Source organism: Elephantulus edwardii, unplaced genomic scaffold (assembly GCF_000299155.1).
Source record: "Elephantulus edwardii isolate Elephantulus edwardi_28Jun2011 unplaced genomic scaffold, EleEdw1.0 scaffold00286, whole genome shotgun sequence".
In the NCBI taxonomy this organism is placed as follows: Eukaryota; Metazoa; Chordata; class Mammalia; order Macroscelidea; family Macroscelididae; genus Elephantulus; species Elephantulus edwardii.
The window spans coordinates 2901358-2925685 of NW_006400036.1; the positions used below are offsets into that span (position 1 = coordinate 2901358).

Genomic DNA, 24328 nt, shown 5'->3' on the forward strand with positions numbered 1-24328 from the left:
ATCATACTGAATTTCAACATCACCTTATTCTAATTTTGTGATCAATTGTATACCCTATATAAAACTTAATTTTTCTCTCACTCACACACACACAACATACTCACAGTTCTGTTGATCTTCTGAAAAATGTGTAGGTTTTTTGGGTTTTTTGCAGATTTTTTTATTAATATTTTTAAATAATTTTTTTTAATTTTATACTGGTTTACTTAAAAAGTTCATAATTTTTCTTTTTTTTGTCTTTTCACTGTCTTCAGAATATTGGGGGGTTTTCCTTTTCATTTTTTAAATTTTATTTTATTAATTTTAATGAACATTTACAGAGATTTTGTATTTCCATTCATTCATTGTTGCATTTACACTCAGTGTTTCTTAAGCTGAAGGAGTTGAAAAACAAATTCAAGCCACGAGTGTCAATACTTAAGGATGCTTTGTGTAGAGTGTTAAAAGATCCAAGAAGCATTAAAAGAAGATGGAAGGAGTATACAGTGTCACTGTACCAGAAGGAATTGGCTGACACAAAAAAATTTCATGAACTAATGTATGAGCAAGAGCCTGTGGTGATGAAGGAAGAAGTTCAAGTTGCTTTAAAAAAATTGGCAAAAAACAAAGCTCGAGGAGTTGATGGCATACCAGTTGACATATTTCAACAAACAGACGCTGACCTGCATGTGCTCACTAAGTTGTGCGAAGAAATCTGGAGGACAGCCAGCTGGCCAACTGACTGGAAGAGATCGATATTTGTTCCCATTCCAAAGAAAGGTGACCTGATAGAGTGTGGAAATTATCGAACAATATCATTAATATCACATGCAAGCAAAGATTCTGCTGAAAATTATCCAAAGTCATTTAGAACAATATGTCAACAGAATACTGCCAAATGTGCAGGCTGGGTTTAGAAGAGGTCGTGGTACTAGGGATATTATAGCTAACGTTAGATGGATCTTGGCAGAAAGCAGCGAATACCAGAAGAATGTCTATCTGTGCTTCATTGACTAGGCAAAGGCTTTTGACTATGTGGATCACAACAAGCTGTGGCTGACTCTGAGAAGAATGGAAATCCCAGAACACTTGATTGTGCTTATGTGAAACCTATACTTGGACCAAGAGAAAGGAGACAGTACATGGTTCAAAATTGGGAAGGGAGTTCGCCAGGGATGTATTCTGTCTCCATACCTTTTCAATTTGTATGCAGAACATTTCATCTGGGATGCTGGGCTGTACAAGGAGGAATGTGGCATCAGAATTGGTGGAAGAATCATCAACAGCCTGCGTTATGCAGATGATACAACCCTGCTTGCTGAAACTGAGGAGGACGTGAAGCGCTTGCTGCAGAAGGTCAAGGATTGCAGCCTTCAATATAGATTGAAGCTCAACATCAAGAAGACAGAGATTCTCACCACTGGGCCAATTGGCAGCATCATGATGGATGGTGAAGAGATTAAGATAGTTAACAATGATGGATAGTGAAGAGATTGAGATAGTTAACAGTTTTAGATTGCTTGACTCCACAGTACCAGCAGCCAGGAAATCAAGAGACTAATTGCATTGGGAAAGTCAGCTGTCAGGGACGGGACCTCTCCAGAATACAGGAGAGCAACGATGTCAGGCTGGAGAGTAAGGTGCGCCTTGTCCGGGCTATAGTCTTAGCAGTTGCGTGCTGTGCATTGGAGAGCTGGACAGCGATTAAGGATGGTAAAATGAGAATTGATGCCTTTGAGCTGTAGTGTTGGAAAATAGTGCTGAATATGCCATGGACTGCTAGGAGAACAACAGGTTTGTCCTGGAGAGGGTGAAGCCGGGCTGCTCCTTGGAGGCAAGGATTTTGAAGCTTCGTCTGACATGCTTTGGATATGTTCAAGAAGGGTCCATTCCTTGGAGAGGGACATCATGTTTGAGAGGGTGGAGGGACAGTGCAAGAGAGGAAGACCCTCAATGAGATGGATCAGTTCAGTGATTGGGTAGTGGGAATGAGTGTGTCGGAGACAGCGAGGTTGACACAGGTTAGAGCAGGGCTTAGGGATCTTGCATATAGTCACTAAGAGTCACAATTGACTTGACAGCACATACAACAGCAACCACCCAGATACACTGAATCAGAATCGGCATTTTAACAGTGTCCCCAGGTGATCCTTACAGATACTTGGATCTTGTTTAAATAAAATGTAGGTTCTTATTCAGCATTATTTGAGGAGGAGGTGTTAAGTGCATAGAGTCAATTCTAACCCTGCCGCCTCTTATGTACAACCAAATGAAACTCTACCCCATGCTGCGTCATGGTCGTGTGTTATTGTCCAATGTCAGGGTCCTGCTTTGTGCCTTCCATCTCCTTGCATCACAGTCCTGTCTCACACCCTCCCCAGTTCTTTGTCCTGGGCCTGCATCATGTCTTCCCCATCCCACATCATTTTCAGCTCTGTTGCTATGTGCTTGAGCCAGTTGTAGTGGCCATGTGTCTATCTTGTTGAAGGTCTTTCTCTTTTTATCTGATCCTTTGTTTTCAGAGAACAGTATCCTTCCACAGAGACTGGCGCCTCCTGATAATATGCCTAAAGTACATGAGGTGATGTCTCACCATCTGTGTGTCAAAGCAGCCTCCTGGCACATTTCTTCCAAGACAAGTTCATTCTCTTGGCAGTCCATGGTAAATTCAGTATTTGTTACTTACCAAAAGCATCAGTTCTTCATGGGCCTTCCATGTCTGTTGTGCACCTTGTATACATGAGGTGATTGAAAATGGCTTAGGTCAAGGGCACCTTAGTTCTCTTTAGCACTTCAAAGAGGTTTTTGTAACAGATTTTCCCAACGCAAAACTATATAACCTTCATTGTGGATTCTGAAAACAAAAATCATTTCTTTGTGATTATTTGTGTGATGTGATTGTGATGCCAATAAGCAGCATCAAATTAAGTGGGGGAAAAAGATTAAAGTTGTCAAAGATTGCATTTTCTTTACATTTCATAGTTAACACCCAAAATATTTCCACCTAAAATATTTTCCACCTTGAGGTGGAAAAACAAATAATCAGCAGGTTATTGAACCAGAATGAACCAGTTCAAACCCTGGCTTGAAACCTAGAAATCATCAAGTTCTGGCTTTTAAGAATTTTGAGCTAGGTTGGTTGTTGTCTAAGTAAGTCGTTAAATGCAGCTCCATTATAGAGTTAAGTACTATGACTGATCAATCAGTACTTTCCAGATCCAGTCTCACTGTTGTGTACCTTGAGTTGGAACTGAACCACATTTGATCCTCTGGCGGGTTTTCAGAGGCAATAATTGGACGGGAGGAAATTGCTCATCTGTCTCCTACAGAGCAGCTGGTGGATTCGAACTGCATACCTTCAGGATTGCAGCACGTTTATAGAGTGCTGCTTTGGAATCTGTGCTGTAGTTCATGTACTGTCTATCATTGTAGTTACTTTGTTATCATTTTCAGTGGATTTTTTTTGGTGGATTTTTGGTTTGTTTGGGAGTTTTTTTTGTGGTGAGGTTTTGGTGGTTGTTTTGTTTTAGTGGATGTGGTCATAGATTCTTTTCCCTGTTTTGTTTTGTTTTTTTAAGCATGAGTCAGTTGGGAGAACATCAAGACAGCTTTCAGGAATTGTGGTTTGTGTTCTAGAGGTCAAGTGGGGACAGTGGCACTGAGTTTTCAGGCTGTGGTGAGCCTGCGCCTGGGGGTTGGGAAGTGCCAAGTGACTTGAGTTGCCCTAGTCCTGGCTGCTATTACAGTTGTTCTTGTACCTCTTGCTGTTCTTAAAATTATTTTAACAACAAATGCAGAAAAGTTCAGTCAATGTTTACTTCCTGAGCTTTTTATTTGCTACAAGGGCTTGTTTATCCCTAGTCCCAAAAGGTCAGGTCCTGCAGCATGAGGAGGTGCAGGGAGCAATTAGGGCAGGAGAACAGCCCTGCAGCGGGGAGTGGGGCTTCCTGTCTACCCAGACGGCTTTGACTCCTGGTGGGTCCAGAGTTAAAGGGGACAATTCAGCTTAATATTAGTGTGTGAGAAAAAAATACTGCTTTCTTGTCACAAGCCATGTTCTTTTTATCAGGCTGTGAACTTTCTGGTGTTTTTCCAAATGTTTCTAAATACTCTAGACCCATTAATAGAGTGTATGTGTTACTATGTAATGAGCTCTGAGGGCCTAGTAGAAAGGAGCTGTGCTGCTAACCCTGAGGTGGGCAGTTTGAATCAACCAGCTGCTCCACCAGAAAAAGATGGGCATTCTTCTCCCTTGTGGTTTACTGCCTCCTGAAAACCTTGGAGTTGGAGTCAGTTCCAATTCAACAGTACACCACACCAACTATGTAATAATAGTGTTAGTGAGCTACATTGTTTAATGTTGGTATTGTTTCGGGAATTCAAAGCAGTTACCTATTTGTTAAGTATCTTTACTTCAGGTCACATCTTTGTCTAGACTAGTGTAGAACTCCCTCTGCTTAGAGAATATGTGTTGAGAACCCACAAGAGTACCTGACTCAGTACTGGGCGCTAGAGTCTCTGATGTCATTCTGAACCATCACCAGCCAAGCACCCCCCTCTTTTTTGGTTTGTTTGTTTCTAGCTATATGAAATAGACCAGATACCTAACAAGCTAGCTTGAATGCTTCAGAATTAAATTTAGTAGCAAACTGTTGTAGTTAGGCACCATCCAGTCATCTACAACTCATAATAACCCTGCAAACATCAGATCTAAACCTTATCCTGAGCCATCCTCATCATCTCTGCCACACCAGAGCCCATTGTTAGAGTCACTGTGTCAGTACGTCTCATTGAAGGTCTTCCCCTCCTTTGCTGAGCCTCCACATTTCTGAGCATGATGTCCTTCTCCAGGGACTGACACCTCCTAATAACATGCCCAAAGTGGGTGAGATGGAATTTCACCATTCCTTCCAAGGAGCGTCCTGGCTGCACTCTCTCCAAGTCATGTTTGAAGTAGCATAAAATATTTGAAATGTAAAAATCTCATAGACCCATTGTCTTCTAATACTGTCTTCCGGAAGAGGAACTGAGTCTGCATTCTAATACTGGACAGTTGTCCTGTATGAAAGTTGTTGATGGCTTAATGAGATAGATGATCACAAATATGCTCCCCCTCAATCCCCATTCACCATTAAAGAAAATGTGCCTTTACAGATTTCAACCCTACAGAGCTCACCTCATTTTAGACCATTCAAGTAATCAAAACAGATTTTATTACAAGGTTAGTGTCAAATATCTTGAATTCTTTTCAGATTACTGGTGAACCAAACAGTGAATTAAATGCCCACTCAAGCAATAGATTAAATGTGGTCTAACGGCAAGAAGCTGCACTGTAATCACAAAGGCATACAATTTTGAGTCCACCAGCTGCTCCATGGGAGAAGCATGGGCAGTCTCCCCTGTGCACTTAACTGCCTCTGAGAACCCACCAGAAGATCAGCAATGGGCTGGTTCTGACTCTGTGGTAGACAACAACAGCACCTCTGGCAGAATTTTCCTGGTACTGTAGGTGAAGCTACCAGACCACTCTTTCTTTACATGGAAACCGTAACTTTAGGCCACTTGGAGGTTTTAGTGTCAGTGTTAAATCTTAGAAGGGACAGTACTGCTTGTTTCTAGAATGTGCTTGAGTCTTCTACTGCTTTCTACTTCATGTTCCCAGCATTTTCAACATGAAAATGGGTTTCTTCTGAGTTTTAATTTAATTATTTATTATTGTTATTTGCCATCAAGTCAGAACCTACCCACAGTTGATCCTCTAGTGCATTTTCAAAAGTAGTAAATTGCACGAGAGGAAACTGCCCATCCATCTCTTATGGAAGAGCTGGTAGATTCGAAACATGTGCCTTTGGGTTTGCAGCACAGCTTCTTAACCATTAGGCCCCCAGAGCTCCCTTATATATTATTACTGTGGTTTAAATTATTTAATGAATTTCCTGAAGTCTGTCTCTTTTACCCACAAAATAATTTTGCTCATTGGTAGACTAACCAAATTAAATATTTAATTGAATTTTTCTTTTTTTTAAAAAAAAACCCCAAAAGTTGAAAGCACCAATTTTTAAAATCTGAATGGTTAGCTTTGAGTTACTCCTACTAAAATGATTAAAACCAAGTTAATTATGATTACATATTTTTGTTTACTATTCTCAAAAAACCCACATCTGTCTCACATACAGCCACAGTTCTTGGAAACGAGGGTGGTAAGACCTTGTTTCAATATACTCTGGATGTGTTATCAGAAGGGGCCAGTTCCTGGAGGAACACATCATACCTGATAAAGCCGAGGACGGAGAAAAAGAAACCTTTCCAGGAGGTGGCTGTTCCTGGATGAGGATGATGACTTCTTCACAAGAGAACCACAGCTGTGGTCTCAAGCTCTGCAGGATTGTGAGGAAGGCTCAGGGTCAGTCAGAGTTGAGTTCTGTCAGGGTTGCTGTGAATTAGAAATAACAACAACCCTCTAAAATAAAATAAATAAATAAAATAAAATCCCCTTGGACTTGTATTACTAGACATCGATATCATGTTATCTTTAAAAAGGTAACAGTGCACAGGAGATACAGGAATCAAAGGTAAATATAAACAGATAAAATAAAGCCTCCCCTTGCAGGCTAAGTTATTACAAAAGCAATGCTGTAGAGCTCCTGCTAAGAAAATGTGGTGTTCTTCCTCTATTGTGATGGGGATTTATTCTGGCAAATCTAGTACTCAGCCAGCGGCTATTCCTTAAACATCTCCATGGCAGGCACTGGGCTGGCTCAGCACAAATTATCTGAACTGGTGGTCAGAGCAGCCGGCCAGCTGGAGCCCAGGACAAGCCCTCAAAGCCTCTAGGATATGGATGCTGGGGAAATTCAGTGCAGTGGGGAGACTTTCAGAACAATGTAGAAGTCTGCTCTGGGTGATTGAAGCCTGGACAGGGGAGTAGCTTGCTTGGCCTGAAGTCCAGATGGAAACTGGAGCTTAAGAAGACTTTCCAAAAGGAGTTCAGTAAAAGAGTGGATATTTGAAAGTGATTGTGAATGTACCAGGGTGACTGCAAGTGAGTGGGCATGGGGCCGGACCAACATGGTTCTGTTTTTTTACATCAAAGCCTCGTGAGTGAGGAAAGGGGGCCACAGGGGAGCTCACTGACCACTTGGCTGGTTTTCAGGCACTTCTGTGAGGTAAGTCCCTTAGCTCCATTTCACAGAGGAGGAAACTAAGGCTTGGCCAGGTTAGATAACTTGTCCCAGGACTTCATAGCTCCCAGGGCAGATATTTTCTTCTCTGTTCTTCAGTATTGTGCTATACTATTTGATTGTTGGGACTATATCATACCAGCAGTGAGAGGAATGAGAGGATTTTAAGTATAGGACTAAATAACATACAAATTGGGACATTCTGGAGGGAAAGGGGTGTAGTTTATCATTACCCTGGGACACAGGGCATAGTGGAAAGACCACCCCAGCAGCAGAAGTACAGGGTGAGGAGGGAAGCGAGGTGGCAACAGCCGCTTAAGAGGTTACTACAGCATCACTGAGAGGGTTCATCACTGAGACACGGGAGTGGACAGAGGGGCTGGATCAGAGACATGTAGCTTGGCTTGACCAATGTTGGTGAGCAACAAGATGTGAAGAAAGACTCAAGGCTGCCTCCTGTTCCCACCTAGATAACCAGTGGCCCCATTCCAAGGGGAAATGGAGGAGAAGGAGGAGCAGGGTGGAGGGTGGGGTAGAGACTGCCTCGATAGTGGCCTCGCATCCTCACTTCTGCCCTTGCTCTCATGAGCACCTTGACCCCAGACCTTCACCTCTTTGCGCTTTCTTTTTTTTTTTCTCTTTGCTCTTTCTTGAGATGGTCTCATTCAGTCCTGTAACTTAAACTTCCATTCTCAATTCTATTTCTCTTAGATCTCTGTTCTTAGCAACAGACTGCCTGCCTGATGTTCTCTCCCCACTTTGATATCTTAGTCATCCCAAATGGAGATAGTGCCCAGACTCTCTTCCCACCCATAGAGCCCACCACTCTCACCTTCCTCACATCAGTCATGGAATCACCAGCCAGTCTGTTGTCCTAACCCAAGTCCTGGAAATCATTACTAAAATGTCCCTCTTCCTTCCTCTCTATATCAGATGATCTGAGGAGAAAGCAAGTTGGTTATTTGATCAGAGTATGTCTTGAATATGCTGCCTTATCCATCCCTTCTCACCAGGTCAAGCTGCTGTTGTGGGCACCTGTCTGGCCTCCCCACTTTCACTTTTCCGACCCCATACATATTCATTTTTAGTGTCACAGCCAATGCATGCTTCTCTCTACCCTCCTATAGTAGGAATAAAATAAAAGCTCAGCATGGCCCCTGAGGCCCCAGTCAGCCTCCCCATCGTTGCCTCCTCTTTACACAATCTCCTTACTCAGAAAGCTCTTTGGGCACTTAGCCACCTTTCTGCTCCTGCAGCTGGACCATCATGCTTTCTCTGGACTGTCATGCTCGCTGTCCCCACTGCCTGGAATGGTCCTCTCTTGTTGGCCCATTCTCATCCAGAGACCTCCCTATTCGTCCATGTTTCCCAGAACACCCTGCTCTTTTCATGGAATTCCCACTGTTTACAGTTGTAAATGTATCTCTTGTTCACTTCAGTTATCCACTAAAATACATCATCAACCTGGGCTACATGCCTGATACTATACAGAGCATGCGGCGTGGAATAGAAGCAGACATGATGAGTGTTTACAGAAGATAGCCTATGTAACTTACAGGTGGAGAGGCCTTGGAGAGAGGAGACTGGGGGGGAAAGGGTTGACGATTGTGCTGGGTAGTCAGATGTTTCCAGTTAACCTCTGCTGAGATCCCCTAAAATGAGGAGTTATGGCCTGAAGAAAGCAAAGAATCAGTAAAATATGGCTGCCCTAGTGTCTTGCTTTACTCCAGAAATTATTTCAGGTGAGTTTGTATCCCTATGAGTATCAAGATGTACAGGGAAAGCAGCGGACAAGTCCTCAAGAAATAGGAGACAGAGGGAGCCAGAGGTCAATGGGAAAACAGGACAAGGCAAGGCTCCCAAAAGGAGCCAGGACTAGAGAGATTTATGAATGCTGCCATGCTGGTCGGCAGGTAAATCTGAGACGGTTATGTAAAATAAGGACAACATGATGTCTGTTGGTATCATCTTGCCTGAGTGGCATTGGGCAAGGCAGGAGGATGGAGCAGAAGCCAGGTAGCTGTACACCGGGAGATATAGTGGCGGAGGATATGAAGTGAAAAGTGTAGAAATACCTTAGAAAGCAGCTTGGCTCTGGGATGGTGAGGAAGTAGGCAGAATCAGGGCTAAAGAAAAGTCTTTTCTTTGTGGGGAACCAGGGTGAAGTTTGGTTCTGTTTCCTGCTGGAGCAAGTGCAGGGTGGATATATGGCTGATGGACCCACTACAGGAGAAGGAATAGCTTGTATCTAGTGACTTTGCTTGGGAGAAGTTGTAAGGTGGTTGCATGCGTGGACTGGGACATAAAACCATGTCCCTCCGCCATTTCCCCAGCATCTGTTTAAGACCTGTGTAACTTGGGCAGTAACTTGCCTCCCTCAGTCATGATTTTCTCCTTCGGAAAAATCTGATTGGATCCTTGGTGTTAAGGGAAAATTATTTGTAGCAGTCTTCACATAGGGCCCAGTCCCTGTGTCTTTAATAAGGAACAAAGGAAGAAGATGGCAGTGTCTATTAGGGTGACGAGGGTATTAATAAGAGCAGGCCCCTTGGCATTCTGGCTACTTGAAAAAGATTTCCATAATGTGTTTCATTCGTTTAACAAGCTTTTATTGAGAGCATATTATGCACTCAGGGCTTTACTGTTGGCTGTGCCCTTTGCGGACTCTGGGCTCTGATGTCTCCGTTCCACAGAGAGTAATACTTCTCTGTGGATAATGTGAAAGGTTACCTGTTTTAACGAGGGTGATGTCTGAGACAGTGAACCGCTGCCCACATAGGAAACTTAGGCGTTTGTTTCAGAAGAGTCCTTCTGATTTTGTTTCCTTGCCCTTTAATAAGTATTGTTCATGCTTTGAGGAGGAAGCTGAAGAACGCTCATGTTGCTGACCATCTGTGCTGATGTACTACAATCTTCCTGCATTTGCCCCTGACACTTTAAGAACTTTTCTAACTGCAGATCTAATGACCAATAGAAGATAAATCTGGTCCCTTATCCCCCACATATGCATTAAAGGGATTCATGTTGTACAGCTGAATGTTTCTATGTATACTTTCAGAGCCATTTCACATTTTGAGACATAACCATGTTCACTTGTGTATCAATAATGTCAGCCAGTGGCCTTTCATTCACAAAGTAACTGTATATGGAACAAGCAAAGTCTCAAAGACAGTGACTCCCCAAGCCAGCGCAGTGGCAGCCCTCTGCTGGAATGTAGTAGTCTGAAGTTCTCAAAGCAGCATCATGCCATATAAGTGTGTGGCTGTTGGTTCCACGGCTTGTGCAGTGTCGATATGCGACTGCCTTACCTATATGGCATCATTTGTCCCACAAAGCTTGTGCTGCTGCACTATCACTGTCTTTGCTTTCCCCACAACAGAGGTGCACTTGCCTGATTTCCCTGTGCTCTCTTATTTTTCCCAGTGGACCGAATTGTGGGTCTGGACCAAGTCACTGGTATGACCGAGACAGCATTTGGCTCCGCCTACAAAACCAAGAAGGGCATGTTTCGCACCGTAGGGCAACTCTACAAAGAGTCTCTCACCAAGCTGATGGCCACCCTCCGGAATACCAACCCTAACTTTGTTCGCTGCATCATTCCAAACCATGAGAAACGGGTATGTGTTCAACACAACGCTACCCATGCTGGCCTTCAGACCTGGTCTCTGGCAGGTTATAAGCTTAAGCCAAAAACATTGCTTTCTCACTTAGGCAGGAAAACTGGACCCACATCTAGTGCTCGATCAGCTTCGCTGCAATGGTGTCCTAGAGGGGATCCGAATCTGTCGCCAAGGGTTCCCAAACCGAATCGTCTTCCAGGAATTCAGGCAGAGGTATTTCTTTTGTAATTTGGACTTCTTTTATTTGCCCCCCCCCTTTTTTTTCCTATATCAAATAATAGGAATCTAAATAGTGGGGGGCGGGGGGGGGAATGAGGGAGAGGGAGAAATGTTTCCTGGACAGGTTTTGTTTTCTTTGATACAGGAGAGAGATAATGGTCATTATCTTTACATTCAAGACTTTTGAGTGACTGTAGTAATGAGCTCATGTGTGTCAGGGATGAGGAGGATGGCACAGGATAGGACAGGATTCATATCTGTTGTTCATAAGGGCGCTCTGAGCCATACTCAACTCGACCACACCTAACAACAACTTGATAAGTGGCACAGTCTGAAAGGAGTCGTGCTGCTAACCCAGAGGCCGTGCACTCTCTGGCAGTTCGAATCTACCAGCTGCTCCAAGGGAGAAAAATGGGCACTTTCATCCCATGAAGGCTCAACTTTGCTTCAGTTCAGATTTGATGGCAATAACAGTAAGATAGAGAGCCTTGACTGCCATGGATGCTTCAAAGCAATAGTCCCCATCTTCGAGGCCCCAGCAAGTGAGCTGTGAGATAAACTGAAAATAACCAGTTTACTTATTTAGGCAGTTCTACCTGAAACATGGCAAGAATAATTATATTTTTTTTTAAATTGAATCTGTGAGTATTATATACTCTTTTTAGGAAAATTTGAAAATACAAAGAAGTTAATAGTACATAAAAGTAATTTAGGAAGACTCTTGAGAACATAGGAGGTTTATCTTTCCAGCCTTTTCCGTGGTGTATGTATGCGCACGTATTTTTCAGTGTTGATGTATATATTTGGCATTCTTTAACTGAAAAAGGAAAGGCAGTAAGGTAGAAGGAGTTGGTTAAGCAAAAAACAAAATGGAAAAACTCATGTGCAATAAAAATTTTTAAATTTATTGAGTAAATAAAGGCAAAAGAACCAAAAAAATTATTGAGTCATTTCCTATCATAGTTATTTTGGGGTATCTCCCCCCCTTATCTCTCTTGGAAATCAAATTTCCAAACATAAGCAGTATTTACTGTTCCATGAAATAAATGTGGCTAAACATGAAGTTGCTTTGAGTCAGAATCAACATGATGGCATTTAACAACAACACAGGTCATAGAATGACCCTTTCTCCCCCTGTTCCAGAAGGAATCTAGTGGAGAAGCTCATCCAGCTCTATGGGTCTTCAGTAAACTGCTTTGTATGGTCGCGTGTTACAATTGTAGATATATAATCTGGTAGATTTTCCATTTTTGTTGTAGGAATTTTTTAAAAATATTTTTTTTAAATAAAACCCTTTTTTATTTTTAAATGGTATGGAATAGCTGTGATTTTGGGTTTGTTTTTTTAAATATTTTATACTGATTTATTCACAAAGTTTGAATACATTGTTTTTCACAAAAGATCCTTCTCTTGGCAAGCTCTGGTGGCAAGAAGCTGCACTGCAATCCCAGAGGTGTGCAGTTCAAATCCACCAGATGCTCTGCTGGTGAAGGAGAGGCAACCTCCTCCTGTACTAGTCAGTTCTGATTTGAAAGTACACACACACACAAATAATAATAATAGTAATAATAATAATAAAATTTAAAAAAAGATCCTTCCCAATTCCTTCAGCCCCCTCATCCATCGAATTGTGCAACCCTATGATTAACAATTCCCCCATCCCCCCCAAAAAACCCATGCTTTTGAGTCTTTCCCCCACAACCTCCTAAATCTTGTCTTTGACCCCATTTTCACTTTGCTAGATCTACAGGAAACATCAGATTATTACCTGGTCATTACTTTTAATTTAACATGTTTGCTGTCTTTTTATTAGAGAAAGCACAACTCAAAATTAGATCATAAACATATTCACAGATTTTAAAAAAAAAAAATCTATTGGATGCTTTCCTTACAGATACGAGATCCTAACTCCAAATGCTATACCTAAAGGATTTATGGATGGCAAACAGGCTTGCGAACGGATGGTAAGTGTTTCTGGATTTTTCTGATTTGTAGATGGTAATCTTTTCTTTTGCACAAAATGAATGAATTCTTTCTCTCTTAGATCCGAGCATTAGAACTGGACCCTAACTTGTATAGAATTGGGCAGAGCAAGATCTTTTTCAGAGCTGGAGTTTTGGCACACCTAGAGGAAGAAAGAGATTTAAAAATTACCGATATCATCATCTTCTTCCAGGCTGTTTGCAGAGGTTACCTCGCCAGAAAGTGAGTGAGTTATCATAAATTATGCATTTGTTAAATTCATGGTTGTGCTAAGCATTGTGTTTTATGCTAAGGGCACAAGAGTGTGTGACGTATGTGGTCTTTGTCATTATGCAAGTTGCATTTCTAGCAAAAGAGAGAGCCAAGTAAACAGACAAACTTTCCAAATAGTGGCATTCTGTAGGAAGAAAACAAAGGGCCAGGGTAGAAAATACAGGATGAACTCCTGCTTCTGACTGAATCCTCTTTCAGAAGGCTTCTCTGAAGCTGAAACCCTAAGACTAAGAGGCGCTGGCCCTGTGAGGAGCTGGGCAGGGTCCACTGGGGAGCTCTACAATAGTCCTGGGAAGAGTTGTGTCCTTAGAGGAACAAGCAGTCCGGAATGTCTGGGGCTCATTGAAACCAGTGAGGCACTGGGCTGGCCTTAGAAGTGCAGTGATGTGACACCGAGGGGCAGCCGTTCAAGGCCCTGACAGCACTGTCGAGACTGAAGGAGTGTGGAGAAGGTAGAGCTGGGAGCACCATCTGAGTGAATAAGGAGGGCGCCTGGGTCCGAGATTAAAGGAAAGGTTGGGTTTGAGAAGGAATCAAAAGAACTTAAAAACTGTTTGAATCTAGGGTATCGAGGTCCTGCCCCAATATATCGAAACCGTTCTGCCGAGAGAAGGGACGAGGATTAAATAAAGACGCACAGAGCCTCCTCGTTGATCACAAGGAGGCTCTTTTATTATCTCTAAAAAGACTTACATAGGCTTTCAAAAAACACACCTGCAGGGGCAATCACACTATCCCGTCCAGGTCTGTGAAACACACCTGCAGCAGCAATCACACCATCTCATTTAGGTTTCCGCTCGAGATGGTTCTAGCCAAGATGGAATCAGTTCTTCTGGTTTTACAAATGTACTGCTAATCTTGCCTTGCCAAGGTAGCCAGGCCTCTGACAGTTCCTCCCTTCTAAAATAATAAATTGGATGCTGCCTGTCTTAGGTGGATAAGGGAACTCAAACTCAAGTTGCCCGTCATGGGGATAATAGCAATTTATGCTACTTCCTGTCTTAGGATCATGAGCGGGTCTCTTTCCTTACCCATCATTGGCTAAGCACCCTGCATTTGTCTGGGGAGGGCCTTAAGTTGAATTCCGTGCTTTTTACACAGCAATTCTCTATAATGCTTGGCTATGACCAATACAAGGGAGGATTCTTTAGAATAACAACTGAATCATTTTTGGTAATAGAGCGATATAGTTAGAGATTTTGCAACGAGAACAACTTACATTTGGTAATAAAGCTGATATTAGAGATTTTACAACAAGAACAACTTACATTATATTTTGGATAATCAGCAGTGATCACATTATTACCAATTAATAAGACATATGGTTCAGGTAAACAAGACATAACTTAGGCATTTGTGCCATTATCTCCCTTACATTTATCCTTTGGGATACAAGAAATACTTATCAATTCCATGCTTGCAACTAATTTCCACAATTCACTTTAAAAGTTCTTCATATTAATAGTCCACATTCCTCCCACAAATCCTTTCATAGGAAGTCCATGACCAGATGTATGAAGGGGTGACCAGTCTAATAACATAGGGTAGTCCAAGCAAGGTAGCATTCCAACCGTTGGTCCTTTAAAAATTACATTACCAGTATTAATGTTAGATAAGAGAATGGTCATAGTGCTGTTATTTTCTCCAAAGTGGTTGCCAGATGCCAGCACGACCTTTCTCAAAACATGAGGGAAAGGTGGTATTTATTCTACTTGCACCATATCCAGAAGCTCATTGGTAGAAAGCCAAATATTTCTATTGTACAATCCACGATGGGTTTCCACTGTCTAATTTTAAATATACTCTTTGCATCTTATTAACAAATCTCTTTGCATCTTATTAACAAATAAACACCCATTTTTTGGTTTACTTTTGGTAAGACAGATAGGATATCCTAAAGTGTAAGTAATGTTAACATAAACATGTGAGGGACTCATTCCATGTCGCCAGGTACAGAAGAGGATTTGGAACGTATGTCCTTTGAGACTCAGCTTGAATCCTCATCGTCAGAGTCAGCAACATGACCATCCTTATTTCTGTCAGGTGAAACATCCTTTGCTAAGCATACCAGCTTTTCAGGAAGGCACTTTTAGGGTTCTGTGGAAAAACACAAACATAGCCTCGACCCCATATTAACATAGGGTTGGGTCTTTTTTCATCATTTTGTTAATGCATCCTTCCATTTAATTTCAGCATACTTTCATTTGAATGTTTCCCCATTTTCCGTATATGGCAGACCTTTTATTGTCATTCAAAATTAAAAAATTTAAAATAAATTGTAAATGAGAAATATAATTATTTGGACTTTGAAAAGAGTCTATAAGAAGGAAAGTGATTATCAAGCTACGCAGCTTTTACTTGTACAACCAGATACAATACAGGCAAGCATTAATTAAGGGGCTATAAAGAACAAAAGAGTGGAGAGTTTCTATTTTTACTTCTACAGTTTTCATTTAAAGTACAGCAACAAGCACAAGGCACAGCTTACACAGACTTGGAGTGCCGGCCACAGGCATGCGTATTTTTCAAGACTGGCTAAAGCAGATAGAAATTTTTTACTTAAGTATGTAGATACCAACTAAAATGCATGGATTTGTGAAGGTGATGGAGGATGCCAAGAGCTGATCTCCCAAAAATCTCTTGAGACAAAAGGTCTCCTTTTGGCGCATTGAAATATTTGAGACACCGCTTTTGGGTTTTTCCTCACCTATGAAATTTAGAATTCATACAGGTATTAACTTAAATTTGTCTCTATCAATTCTTATTCTTTACTGAAACTGCTCAAGTATTGTCACATAAGACAGAAAGACAATGAACACGGAGACAGTAAATTAATTTAGACAGAAAACAAGACAAAACAATTAACATAAACATTTTGAGGCCTCAATTGTGAGTTATAACACTTTTCTTCTTTTTTATTTTCAACCTTTCTTTATACTTCTGTGTTAAAACCTTTTCTTTCTTATTCTTAACCATATTTTACTCTTCCGTTTCTAATATATGATTACTTTCAACTTCATCTTTTAACTTCATCTTCATCTTATTCCCAGAGTTTAATGTATCTAGAACTAATCTCCACAAGCTGAAAGTATCAAGTTGTTGGGGATTTAATTTTACACCGCGGGTTTTCAGCATTTTCAGTATACAACATTTTACCTGATTAATTCCCATCTCTGCTCTTCTTCAATCTTACCTTCACCGAAGGCAATTTCAGTAAGTTCCTACCTTACACGTTCACAGAGTCCTTCGTGCCTTTTCCTTCGTTCTTGGGTCCCTAATTTCGGGCTCCAATTATCAAGGTCCTGCCCCAATATATCAAAACAGTTCTGTCAAGAGAAGGGATGAGGATTAAATGAAGACGCAGAGAGCCTCCTCGTTGATCACGAATCCCTCTTTTATTATCTCTAAAAAGACATATAGGCTTTCGAAAAACACACCTACAGCGGCAATCACACTATCCCATCCAGGTCTCTGAAACACACGTGCAGGGGCAATCACACCATCTCATTTAGGTTTCCGCTCAAGATGGTTCTAGCCAAGATGGAATCAGTTCTGCTTGTTTTACAAATATAGTGCTAATCTTGCCTTGCAAGTTAGCCAGGCTTCTGACACTAGGGAAATACTACTAGTGTTTTCTTTGCTTTTTCCGGCAGGGTGAGGGAAGTTGAGAGGGGTGACTAGTTTGACACGCTTGCAGTTTAGACAGGCAGCCTGTGGACCCTGTATCAGGGGTTAAGACTCAGATGATGGCACTGGGTGAGTGGGCACAGCTCTGGTCACAGCCTGGCAGCATGCTTGGCCCCTGGTCCAGATGCTGATTTCTGTCCTTAATTGAATTAGGTGGCAGTAGTACTTGTGCTTCTCTGCCCATAAAATAGGATATTGAATAGCTCAGAAAAGTGAAGGAGAACGTTCTTAACATTGCATATTAGGAAAAACCAAAACCCAAATCAAGGTCAACTGCAGTGGAATCTGTTTCAGCTCATGGAGCCCCAGGCACATGAGGGTATTTACTGGTTTTCACTACGTAAATTGCCCGCCAGGCCTTTATTTTAGGGTGCCTGTGGGTGAAATTGAACCTCCAGCCTGTTGGTTAACAGCCATACATATTAGCCATTTGCCTCACCCAAAAACTCCCATCCCAGGAAGGGTGTGAAAGCCTTGGGATTGTGTATGTGAAAGCCAAGGGCGTGATCGTATAATAAAATGAACCCAATCTTAGCAAACACTGACAGTGTCCACTGGACACAGAGTGGGGAATAAGTGTGTACATATGCCCTCCTGACTTAACCAAGTGAATAAGTTTTACAACTGCCGGAAACAGGACAGCTGTCCAGAGGGCATGGAATGAATGTTCAGGTCTGTGTTGCTCCACACTCAACAATGGATTCTGTGAGATAGGACATTATGCAAACATCCTATTATTATGCACAGGTCACGCCTAAATCTTCTTAAAGCTTATTATATTAAAGCCTTACGGGAGCACACCAGACAAAGCCCAAGAGCTGGACCCACTAGATACAGGAGACTGGCATGTGCCCGGGGTATAGTGGGCTGGGCCAGGGCTGCACAAGCAGCCAGATCTGGGTGCAGGGGTGTGAAGGGGTGGCCCACTACAGCTACTCCTTCTATAGCCAGGAGCCCCTGCTGGTGCCACCAGCTCCTCACACGGCCACCGCCTCCTAGTCTTGAGGTTTCAGCTTGAAAAGCCTTCCTGAGGATTCAGTCAGAAGCAAGACCCCTGACCTTTATTTTCTATCCTGTCCTTTTGTTTGTTTCCTTCCTACAGCATGTCGCTATTTGGAAAAGTCATCTGTTTGCTTGGCTATCTCTTCTAAGCAGCCCCTTGGTTGCACTTCCTCCAGGACTTGTTTACTTTTCTGTCTATGTGCTCACTCTTGGTCACTCACTCATAATTCTGTATATTGCCTGTGTATGTTCTGCGCACACACACATATATGTAGTAAAATCTGTTTCCTAATGCCCAAGTAGACACTAAGCAATGCACACTTGGATTTTGGGGGTTGTTTATTATTAGTTTTTAAAATTTTTTTTAAAGTCTAAACCTTGCACATTTTTCAGCAACATGGAAATTATAGAACTAAGATACTACGCTAGTATAGTCTCATGTTAAAAACTATCCTGTCTGATACTCTACAATGTAAGCTAGCATGTTTGTGTCTTTTGCACTGTTGTTATGTGCCGTAGAGTCGCTTGCGACTCAGTAGCGACCCTATGTACAACAGCCATAAACCCTGCTTTATCCTGTGCCAATCTTACTGTCTCTGACACACCTACCCCCCATTTCCCCAGTCACTGAATCTCTCCTGCACTGTCCCTCCACCCTCCCAAGCATGACGTCCCTCTCCAAGGACTGGTCCTTCCTTGCAACATGTCCAAAGTATGTCAGAAGAAGCCTCAGAATCTTTGCCTCCAAGGAGCAGCCTGGCTTCACCCTCTGCAGGCAAATCTGTTTGTTCTCTTGGCAATCTATGGTATAGTCAATACTCTTCTCCAGCACAGCTCTAAGGCATCAGTTCTCCTATCATCCCTAGTCATTGTCCAGCTTTCTGATGCATAGCAAGTGATTGCAAAGAGTTTTGCACTACTCTCCCCTAAATATTCCAGTCACAGTCTAGATATAGTGGGATAGCAGTCAGAATGGGTATAAATCAATAACTGCAGATATCCTATTTTTTAAATAAAACAGCTGTAATGAAGGTGAAGGCAGTATAGTGCTCCAAGTATTGGAAAAGTATACATCCACTCCTCACTTTACAATATGACTCAGTTCCAAAGACCGGGTCATTGTAAAAATGTGTATCAGTAATCAGTTATTTAGGCTGACTGTTGTGAAGAAGAGAACATCTGCTGCCTCATTCACTAAAAAGTGTCTGACATAGTCCTGACTTAAGATGCTGAAAGTTTTCATTCCTTGAGAGTGGAGCTGTGGTTTCTAATTAGAGGAGTAGATGAATTTTTACAGCTGAAGGCAATTTATATTAAATTGAAAGGAACATTGTTGAAACTTAAAGTGAAGGCTTTGCGTTTAGCAAAAAAAAAAAAAATTTGCTTCTTGGTTGGTAGGAACACATCAGAATGTAGAAGACTGTGGAGAGCGCAAGATTAAAATCCGTTATGAAGCAGTGAAGTCTGAGGAAACCTCTCCAGCCAGGAAGAATTAGTTGGTGTTAGGGAATCTGTACACGGAATCACATGCTTTAGGCATGTTATCAGTTGCTGGAAAGGGATACATAGTGCTTGGAAAGATAGTGGGTCAGAGAAGGAGAGGAAGACCCTCAACAAGATGGACTGACAGTGACTCCAGCAGTGGGCTTGAGCCCAGCGGCCATCATGAGGATGGTGCAGGACCTCAGTCTGTTGTTTATAAAGTTGTGTTGAGTGGTAGACGTGTTCCTGGCACCTAACAACAGGAAGTCCCTAAGAAGGACTATATAGCTCGTAAAGGAGAGGGTCAGCAAAAAAGAGGAAGACCATCAACAAGATGGATTAGCACAGTAGTTGCACCAGTGGGCTCAAAAGCAACGATGGTGAGGGCATCGTCCCTGTTCCCGAGAACTGAGTCTAGTGGGAAGACAGTCACTGAGCAGAGTTAGAGTGGAGGGTGAGCTGTAACAGAAGGATGAAGGAGATTGACCCTGTGCTCTGAAGTCTAAGGTGGTCTGTTTGGCAAAACAAATTAACCAGGGAGCATAGGAGACACTGCTAAATTCTCTACCGAGGGAGCCCTTTACAGACGTCTTAAATGCACCTTCAGTAGAAGAAGGTAGAAACCAGAAGTCAGTGAGTAACGTAATTGGGATACAGAGCCTAAAACTTTATAGCAGTTATTGTAAGAGAAGGGAGCTCTGGTGGCCTAGTGGTAAGAAGCTGTGCTTCAATGCTCAAGGCACGCAGTTCAAATCCACCAGCTGCTCTTCAGGAGAAAGATGGGCAGTCTCCTCCCATGTGATTAATTGCCTCTGAAAACCTGCCAGTGGGTCAACCATGGGTTGGTTCCAACTCTATGGTACGCAATAACAACATAAGACAAATTGTGTGCTAGAAGGAAGGCAAGACAGTGACTTTTCTTTCTTTCTCATTATTTCTTTGGTTTTTGGCCAGAGAGGGTTGAGGAGTTCAAAAGGGGGGTTGGTTTGTGAAGACAAGGATAAATTTCTAAAACTAGAGCAAAGGTGAGTGGAAAGGTGGTCTCAGACCATGTTGAGGGACCAAGAAGGCAGCATAGAATGGTGGGAAAACCCAGAGAGGAAAGTAAGAGTTAATGGGTCACATCTGTGTCCTGGAAGTGCCTGAGAAACTTCGAGAAGCTTTCGCCTCTAAAGTGAGAGACAATCTCCAAGTTCACCCCAACTTCAGCACGCTGCCTTGTAACAGAATGAGGGAAAAGAAGAGATTGACCTGAGAAGCATGAGGACATGTTTCTTCTGTGACAGGTGATAAGAGAAAGAAGAGAGGAGCTTAAGGTGAGCAAAGGAAACAGCCTCAGGAGAATCAGTGTCATGGGCTGTGTATGTGGGAAGTGGCAATAGGTAGTGAAAGGACCACAGGATTGACTGATAACCCCCGCACAGCACAGTCTTGTACACGTCCCTGACAATAAATGTTTGCCTCTATAAAAGACCTGTGATGACAGCAACCATTGAAACCTGTTCCCCTTCACATCTCAAGTTTTCCTTGTCCTTCAGAGCTTTTGCCAAGAAACAGCAACAGCTGAGCGCCTTGAAGGTCTTGCAGCGGAACTGTGCTGCATACCTGAAGCTCCGACACTGGCAGTGGTGGCGAGTCTTCACCAAGGTTGGTTGCGTTTATCCACTTCTTTATCTACACACCTTTCTCAAAAGCAAGTCTCTGAGCAGTGTAAGCCATAGGGAAGAGAGGTGGCAATAAGCTGTTTAATTTTGTCCTAGGTGAAGCCTCTCTTACAAGTGACTCGCCAAGAGGAAGAACTTCAGGCTAAAGATGAAGAGCTGTTGAAGGTGAAAGAGAAGCAGACAAAGGTGGAAGGTGAGCTTGAGGAGATGGAGAGGAAGCATCAGCAGGTATGTGTGTAACTTCAGAAACCCCTCACACTTTTCCAGATTTGTTCAGTTACAAATAAGCAGCTATACCTACCTAAAATAAAAGATCTTTGTACCTACCTAAAATAAAAACCTATATCTATAGCAGAGCTGGTGACCAAGTGGCAAGAAGCTGTGCTGCAATCCTGAAGGCACATGGTTCGAATCCCACCCACTGCTCTGTGTGAGGATGGGCAGTCTCCTCCCATGTGCTTAACTGCCTCTGAAAACCCACCGGAGGGTCAGTTATGGATCGGTTCCCACTTGACAGTACACAACAACGACATACCTACATAAAATAAAAAACCCCTGCACATACCTGAAATAAAAGCTATACCTACCTAAAATAAAAAACTATCTTTAGCAGAGCTCTGGTGGTCTAGTGGTAAGAAGCTGCACTGCAATCCAAAGGTATGCAATTCGAATCCACCAAATGCTCTGTGGAAAAAGGATGGGCAATCTCTTCCCCTGCAAACCTTCTGGAGGGTTAGCTATGACTTAGTTTCAAATCAGCACAGTGACAACAACTTATAGCTATCCTTACCAAATTAAAAAACTAAACCTCACATGATATGTTTTGTGGGAGATTGCTTTCACACCTTTCCAGAGCATGTACATTTGTCTCCTCCACATTTGTCCTTGTCATTTCTCTGGCACCTGGATGATCGCATTTATTATCTAACATGTACAATAACTTCTGTGGACAATTTGTACGAGTCCTTTAAAGTTATAGGTAAACTTTCCCTCACCATGAAACAATTGAACCAATTCCTAATAAAAAAACCTGGACCTGTCCAAGTGATTCTCACTCACAGTGATCATATGGGGCGGAGCAGCCCACCCTTAGGGTTTCTGAGGCTCAGTCCATACAGAAGCAGACTGCTTCATCCTTCTAAGGAGCAGCTGCTGTTGATTTTGAACTGCTGTTATTTTGGTTAACAGCCAACTGCTTTTATTAAACCTGGATCACAGAGCTGCTCCTTGCACTAAAGCAAGACGAAATAATATTCACACGCAGCTGTTCCAGCTCAGCTACAAGTTCATCTTGACCACATGCTTTAGAACAGATCATGAGGTCCACCTGCATTTAGGACCTGTTTCTGATGAGACCCCAGCACTTGGCACTTTCTTGTGAGAGGAGTTAGGAGAAAATTTCCAAGGATGAGGTTGAGTGCAGGCCACCACCTGTCTTCCTCAAATCAGCATCCCTTTCCCGGATAATTATTCTTCATGAACAGGGCAGAGGCTCACAACCAGAGACAAGAGCATCAGGATGTTTATGGCGATGGGTTCAACTCTAGAACTGCTTTACCATTCAACAATTTGCATTCTGTGTGAGTGCTGGGAATCCCCACAAGAACACCATTTCTAGAATCTCCTGTATCTTCTTTAAGCTTTATTCTTGGGGCAAATGCTGTCCTTTTTAATGGTAAGTGGTTGATTGTCTCAAGGAGTGGGGCTGGTCAGCCTAGAGACCCGTCTACCTGTCTCTGAGCTTCTCTGCATCACAAACGCTTGGATCTATCTGACCTGCCTTTCTGTGAGGTTTTAGGATGTTTTTTGGTGGTTTTCTAATTTTCCCCGCTGCTTGGAATATACCCTGAGAAATTTCAATTTTAATAAAGTTTTATTGAAAGGGGGGAAAAAAAACCAAAGCAGAGGCTCTAGAAATGTTTGTATGACAACTACAGTGTTCAGGACTGTAAATACTAACACTAAAGACCAAAAACACCAAGCAGGCTTTAGTGTTCATTTTACAGCATTTGAGTAATATACTTCCTGTTCATGTTTCCCTGTTCCTTTAATAACATCCCTTCACAGACAAAGTCTTCAAAATATCATGAACGTTATTCAGGATAACTGACACAAGAGGAGCAAGCAAGACGTTTTTGGCTTGTTTATTACACAGTAGCCAAAAATTTAGTTGACATTCTTTTTCCAGCAGTATTATATGTTTTTTTTTAAATTCTAGTTTCTTTGATGATGTCCTCTGACCATTGAAATCGTGGGCAAAGTTTGTACTAGACTTTTTATTGTAATTGCAGCTTTTAGAGGAGAAGAATATCCTTGCAGAGCAACTCCAAGCAGAAACAGAGCTTTTTGCTGAAGCCGAAGAGATGCGGGCAAGACTGGCTGCTAAAAAGCAGGAACTGGAAGAGATTCTCCATGACCTGGAGTCGAGGGTAGAAGAAGAAGAAGAAAGAAACCAAATACTCCAAAATGAAAAGAAAAAAATGCAAGCTCACATTCAGGTACCTGTGGGCATCTTTGTTTAGAATTCAATTTTGACTCTTCTCAGTGGATCTGTTGAATAAATAGAAGCTTTGTGCTTAGAGTCTTAACATTCACCAAGGAGCAGATGGTGGCCAGGCTGTAAACACCTGCCTGTCCTCTGCTGAGTGGCCTTGGTCATAAGAGTTGCCCAGCATTAACCACGAAAGTGGGCAAAAATCAGAATAAAGAATTGAGGCCTTTTCTGGCACTTAATTTCCTTTTGAGATAAAAGCTTTCCTCCTATGAAGCCCAGTTAGAAGCATGGCTAAATATACAGACAATAGTTACAAAACAGTGTGCATACAATACAATATAAAATATTTCTATAGCTTATAAATTTGCATGGGAATATCCTTTTGGATGTTCCCAAAATAACTGTGAACCTTGATGTCATTATAAATGTTGCTTCTTTTCTCTTTAAGAACATTTGTTCTTAGTTTGCTCGTGAAAGGACACCCAAATATCATTCCACCTTCCACCTGCTTGTGTTTCCAAACCCTGAGCTTCACACAAAATGCTGTGAATTAGAAAAAATTATTCTAATAAAAATGTTAGAGCAAACATATCCTTACAGGAATTGCACTTATATTTTATTTTGTTTTGCCTTTTAGTCTTTATATATTATTTTTATTCTTATACATGAACATGCTTCTAGTTTTGGGATTGTTGTCTTAGTTAACATCTCTCTTTGTGAGAGGGTAAATTCATTACTCTCTGT

General features: G+C 42.0%; 1 protein-coding gene across 1 annotated transcript in view; it reads left to right on the plus strand.

Moving 5' to 3' along the window:
- The window catches only part of MYH10 (myosin, heavy chain 10, non-muscle), a 163271-nt gene that overhangs the window by 109244 nt on the left and 29699 nt on the right, over nucleotides 1-24328 (plus strand). Inside the window, exons 18-24 of the mRNA XM_006900506.1 lie at nucleotides 10584-10777; nucleotides 10872-10993; nucleotides 12894-12963; nucleotides 13044-13204; nucleotides 20965-21073; nucleotides 21187-21318; nucleotides 23382-23588. Coding sequence (XP_006900568.1) covers nucleotides 10584-10777; nucleotides 10872-10993; nucleotides 12894-12963; nucleotides 13044-13204; nucleotides 20965-21073; nucleotides 21187-21318; nucleotides 23382-23588 — 995 coding nt within the window. The remainder of the gene's footprint in view (nucleotides 1-10583; nucleotides 10778-10871; nucleotides 10994-12893; nucleotides 12964-13043; nucleotides 13205-20964; nucleotides 21074-21186; nucleotides 21319-23381; nucleotides 23589-24328) is intronic.